We start from the raw sequence: 6,241 nt of genomic DNA on the forward strand, positions 1-6,241 counted from the left end.
ACATACCAAATAAAATAATTGATGAGTAAGTGTACTCATCAATTTGATGACTTGACATATAGATGCATCATGAAATTATCACCAAAATCAAGAGAACAAATATTTCTACCACATCCTCCACCCTACAGAGTTCCCTCATGTCCCTTGGAAATTCATCCATCCCTCCACCTCCTTCTCTCTCTCTTTTTTTTTTTTGGGGGGGGGAGATTGAACCCAGAGGCACTTTACCACTGAGCTAGATCCCCAGCTCTTTTTATTATTTAGTTTGAGACAGAGTCTTGCTAAGTCACTGAGATGGGTCTTCAGCCTTTGATCCTCATGACTCAGCCTCCTGAGTTGCTGGGATTACAGGTGTGTGTCATGGCACCCTGCTCTCCACCTCTTTCTCCAGGTAACTTCTGACCTGCTTCCTCTAACTCCAGATTGGTTTGATTTTCTAGAACTGCATATAATCTTGACAACTCAGATTTTGTTTTACTTTGATCCAGCTTTCACACATATCATCTTGAGATTAATCCAGGTTGTTGCATGTATAAACATTATTTCCTTTTCTTGCTGAGAAATGTTCCATTATATAAATAAATATAACAATTTAGTTTATCCACTCACTTGCTGAAGGACATTTTTATTATTTCCTGTAATTGGCAATTATAAGTAAAACCGCTATGAAATCCACGTAGACGTCCATGTGGACACAGTTTTCATTTCTCTTAGGTAAAAACCTAGGAGGAAAATGTGGAGTCACATGACAGGTGTGTGTCTAAGTGTTTCTTTCCAAAATGGCTGTACTCCTTTATCTGCCAATGAACAGTGGCTAGTAATGCACTTACTTCACTTATTGCAAAAAGTTGGTACAGTCTTCTTAATTTTAGTCATTCTCATGGGTGTATATTGGTATCTCATTTTGTTTTTGTCTTGGATGACTCAGCCCACTTTCAAATATTCCTGATTCAAACCTTCCACTCAAGGCACGTTGACTTACCTTGTGCTATAAGCACAATTAACTCATTGTCACTTCTGTGTCTTCACTCCAATATAAGCTGTCAACCTGGGGTACACTCTGATCCTACTCTGCATATCCTATTATTTAGTGAAGGGAACGAAAAAGGTTTTGCTTCAAAAAGTTAAAAAAGAGCATGTACTTTTTAAAAGAAAACCCAAATTTACGAAGTATACATTATATTAATTAAATAGAAAACTCTGAAGAAATATGATACAGATGGAATAGACATTTTAAATGCTTTGTTAATCATGAGTTAGTCCAATCATTAAATAGCAACTTAAGGGGCAAAATATTATCACAGTTCATTTCTGTTAATAGTGTATGTAAAGCTACTTTTCAACAAGTATTCATGATACCTTCTAAAGTTTTTGGTTTTGTGGGTCTTTGTCCATTGTGGTTGGGCAGTTGGTGTCTCTTGCACTTAATGCCTTTCACAAAAATCCTGTGTATATGTGTGTCTTTGAGGATGGGAAGGGGGACTGTTTTCTCTGTCATCTTATTCGCTGGAGTTGGCCTTGTTAGAATTATCTTTACCTGGTGTTTCTGTGCAGGACACTTTTAAAGTTACGTGTGAACATGTGAAGTCTATTTTAGAAAAAAATTAATAATATAAACTATAAATCCACCTATCTAAACATATGAACACTGAAATCACAAGGCATAGAAAGCAAATTGGAATCTCCTACTCCACATCTAAACTTAGCAGGGATAACAGAGCAAGACCCAAGAGGAAGACCAGGAGAGGGCGCCAGAGCCCGCCCTGTATTAAATAGTACCTTAACTCTAACTACAGTGCTACTTTTGTGGTCCTGAATATGGTTTATCTCCCTGAATGGTCCGTGTGAACTTGAGAAAAATATGCATTGTGCTGTCGTTGGATGAAGTGGTCCATAATTGCTAACTGCATGCAGTTGAATGATGGTGCTGTGGAATTCAATCATGTCCTTATCGATTTTTCTGCCTGCTGCAGCTGCCCATTTCTGACAGGGTGTTGAAGTCTCCAGCTATAATAGTGGATTCAATTATTCCTGTTCACAGTTCTGTCAGGTTTTGCTTCATGAATTTTGACAGTCTGTTGTTAGGCACGTACATTGTAAGGATTGTTGTGTCTTCTTGGAGAACTGATCCTTTTATTGTTCCTCATTTTCCTTGGTTTGAAGTCTGTCTTGCCTAAAATTAATATCGTGGGTACCCTATAATAATAAAATAATCTGAATTCCTCTGCTATTTTTATATAAAAATAAATACTCCCAGGGATCATCTTGTATAACCTGTTGTCAGATTTGTTTTTTAAGTACTGCTAAAGCCAAGCTGCTGCTTCCTAGCCTTTTCTGACACTGGAGCTCAGAACACTCCCTTGTTAGTTATCCTGTACTTTTTAGGATCTCTTTTGTGACTTCTTAGATGGATTCTCAGATCTGCATGAGGATTGTCAGGTTATAGAACACTGTCACATGCACTGTTTCATCTGATTCTCACAATGACCCTCTCAGCCTTATGTCAATTATGTTCCTTTTATACATGTGGACACTAAGGTTAGGGTTGTTAATTGATGTGTGGGTTTAAGGTCCCAGCTAGAAATTAGCAGAAGCTGGGAAAACCCAACCAACTTCTATATACATACACCTTAGAGGTAGAACTCTTTCTGTCACTTCTTTTAAATTCCAAAGTACTGCTAAATTACTTTGGCAACTAAATTACTAGATAGTTTAATTTAGGGTGCCACCTTTGGAGGTTATTGTGATAACCTCAGTAAATATTTTCTTTTCAATTAATAGTGTTCAGGATTGCTTTAGTGGTAACCTAATAGATATTTTCCTTCTTGGAAGTCTGTCAGGTTCTGATAAAACTCTAGCAGGTTAAACTCTGTTCAGTTTCTCTTGTGGGTAGACTTTAAGAACAGCAGAATGATCTGGTGTATTTCAAAATGATTTCTTTTCCCCTTCCCTTGCCAGAAACATGAATGTAAGCAAACTATGATAACATTCCAGTAAGAAGGGGGCAGATAGATACTAAGACCACAAAAATTTCTATGCATAGACAACACATTCCTGAATTTAATTTGGTATACTATTAAAAGCACAATTTCAAATGTTTTCACATCTGTTCATCTGAAAAGTTACGTTCTGATGTCTAGGGAGATAAAATATTAACCATGTCTTTTCTGGAAACTTGGTTTTCTTTTTTCCTCAGTGTCAGAAGAGAAGGAACGATCAAATAATGAATGCAAAATCTTTAGTGGTGGGGAAGAGCAGACCCTGAGTTGTCAGGAGGATGCTGGATAAAAATAGACAAGACTGTCACTTTAACACTTGCTAATGAGTCAAAACAACCAAGAAGACTTCTGGGGAGGACACAAATAGTAGAGAAGGGTTATAATTGAAGATGTTTACCTACTTGAAGTTTAAGAGGAAGGAAGAGAAGATGGGGCCTCAGAATCTCCACACAGTTAAAATACGCTTTATTTTGTGCCTACACATCACTAAAATGCCACGTGTACTCCTCTCTGCTGTCCCTTCTACCTGCAACCAGTGACATTGTGTATCCTTGAGCTCACTTGCTTTTCTAACCTCAAGTGCCTGGCATGGGAGGATCTTTCTTAAATTAGGTGCTCAATTAAATCCGTGTTGATAAAGTGATGATTGGGGGTGAGGATATAAGTACAGTCCAATAATGCAGGGTAGTTTTCAGGTGATTACTGTACTCCTAGGACTGTTTGCCTCAACACTCTTGGCAAGCCAAGGGCAGAGATAATGATTGGCGGATAGAATGGATCAAGTGGCAGGTACTGTGTTAGACACCTGACGCACTTCGTGCCATTTAAGTAGCAACACCATGATGGAGAGATATCAAAATTCCCATTTACATAGGAGGAACCAGATTCAAATTGCTCTATTACCTTTGCTCACAGTTAAATTTCTAGGACTTGAACCCAGGTTTGTAGAATTTCCAACCCTCCTTTCTTTCCCTACGATCGATGCCACAATTTACTATTGCCAGTCCGGATTCTATACACAAAGGCAAGTAATTACGTGCAATATGGGTTGAGCATTCCAGCCCTCCTCTGCTCTGGGTGCCACACCACTCCCAGCGAGTGGGATCTCCTCTCTAACCCAAAGGCAAGCAGAGGCTCCGGTGCACAGACTCACCCTGCGCTGAGCGCACTTGTAGCCACGCCTTGGACCCCGCGTCCAGGGCAGCCAGGCGCGTGTTCCTGCGGCCGCAGGGCTACCTCGCCCCCCAGCGCCTACCCACGCCCACCCGCATCTCACCCCGGACCGCCGGCAGCGCGAGCAGCATCAGGACCGCCAACGGGGCTCCTCCGCAGCAGAGAGCCAGAGCGGGCGCTGGGGGCCCCACAGGCGCAGGGATCCTTGGAGAAGAGGCCCCCATCCTCCCCAGGCAGATCTAGAAACCGGATGAGATCTCGAAGAAAATGAAGAGAAGCGCAGCAGCGGAGAGACACCTATTGTTGGGCTCCACATCCAGGGTCCGGGGAGGGCAGAGGGTTCCGGGACAAAAAGCTTTTGACCACAGCTTCCCCTTATTGGGCGAGGTCTTGTTTACTCCGCATTATTTTTGATGAGTTTCGCTACCTTAGGGCCCCAGGTGCAAGATCAAGATCCGAAGATTCTGCTCCCTGTTGTATTTTACGTGTGATGACCTGCGGTTCCAGACAAAGGCAGGGGTTTGTCGCAGCTCGGTCAGCATACACTTCTGCACGACTTTTCGCCTTTGCAAGAATCCGTGTGGGTGGGTCGGCTAAGGAAATGCCTGCTCTCTGTGTTTCAAGGAAAATCGCAATGGGTGTGTAGTGTACTGGGAATATGAACAATCGATTTTTTTATGGTGAATTCAGATATGCTGTGCCATTGAAACATTTTTATTTTAAAGAGTGACTTAATCAGGTTTGCATTTTAAAAATTTAATTCTGTGTATAGTATGGAGTCTAGATTAGAAAAAGGCAATAGTGAATGCAGGAGACCGATAAGGAGGCTTTGCCATCATCCATGTGAGATTGTGACTGCGTTGTTAGGTGCACAATTAACAAAGATCTTGGAGACAAAATGAACAGGATTTTATGCACTGGAGGGTTTTTTTGTTTTGTTTTGTTTTTTTAACTTCCTTTATTAAAGATAGTGGTGAAATAAAGAAAAGTATCAAGTCAGCCTCAGGATTAGAAATGAAGTTTGAAATGAAATAAGAAAAATAGGACAAATTTAGTGCAGAGGGTTAAGAATTCAAGGATGAGGGAAATGAGGTGTGTGTGATAGGTTGAATAATGTTGCCCCCCAAAGATGTTCACATTCCAAGAGGGAGAACCTGTGTTACCTTACATGGCAAAAGGGACTTTGCAGATGTGATTAAATCAACGATGTTGAGTTGAGGGATTATCCCTAATTGGCCTTGTGGGCTTGATGTAATCACAGGGATCCTTATAAAAAGAAGGTGGCAGATCAGAGCAGGAGGAGTTGATGATGAAAGCAGAGATCAGAGTGTTCCTGTCACAGACCAAGGGATGCCAGAAGTTGGAAGAGGCAAGAAACAGATTCTCCCTTGAAGAAGGCACCAGTTCTGGCAACGCCTTGGTTTTAGCCCTGTAAGACTCATTTGAACTAATGGGAGGGGAGCATATCAAAGTTTTTTTTTTTTTTTTTTTTTTAAATCTTGAAAGGACTTGGGCTTGCAACTGATGGAGTTTAGAGGTTTAGTGAAGGCCAGGTGTGGGACTGTTCAGAAAAAGATTGGGACTATCGGTAATGTGTTGATTATGAGACTGGGCTTCCAGAAAATCACAAGAGGACTTTTGAACAAGGGAAGGAATGGAAGATGCTCAGAATCACAGGAATTGAGGAGACAGTCAAGGGGAACATGCAGAAAAACCAGAAAGAAGATCAGAATAGAAACAAAGGAATCTCTTACAGGCAGTAGTTCTTAACATCTTTGGATATCCTGTATATACCTTTGCTTGTCTGGTCAAACTTATGGATCTCTTCTTAGAACTATTTTTAATGCAAAAAAGGTACAAAGGATTATACAGAAAGCCAATCATATTAAAATACAATTCCAATCATGAGTTGTTGGAGGTCTGTAGTAACTAGGATCAGAACCCTGAATTTACTCATGAAGTGAAACATGGGTCAGTTGTATCTAACACTGGACTTGGAATGAGTTATGTGGAGTAATTCCTGTGGAGTGGGGCGTAGATGAGGGTTGAAAAGGTGTTGTAGCAGACAC

General features: G+C 40.8%; 1 protein-coding gene across 3 annotated transcripts in view; it reads right to left on the reverse strand.

Moving 5' to 3' along the window:
- Nucleotides 1-4,751, reverse strand: part of CR1 (complement C3b/C4b receptor 1 (Knops blood group)) — an 89,707-nt gene extending 84,956 nt beyond the window's left edge. For all 3 annotated transcript variants that reach the window (XM_079107856.1, XM_079107855.1, XM_079107854.1), the window contains exon 1: nucleotides 4,276-4,751. In XM_079107856.1, coding sequence (XP_078963982.1) covers nucleotides 4,276-4,396 — 121 coding nt within the window. In that variant the 5' untranslated portion in view covers nucleotides 4,397-4,751. The remainder of the gene's footprint in view (nucleotides 1-4,275) is intronic.
- Nucleotides 4,752-6,241: the final 1,490 nt, after the last annotated feature.

This window comes from Sciurus vulgaris, assembly GCF_902686455.1.
Source record: "Sciurus vulgaris genome assembly, chromosome: 12".
NCBI classification, from domain to species: Eukaryota; Metazoa; Chordata; class Mammalia; order Rodentia; family Sciuridae; genus Sciurus; species Sciurus vulgaris.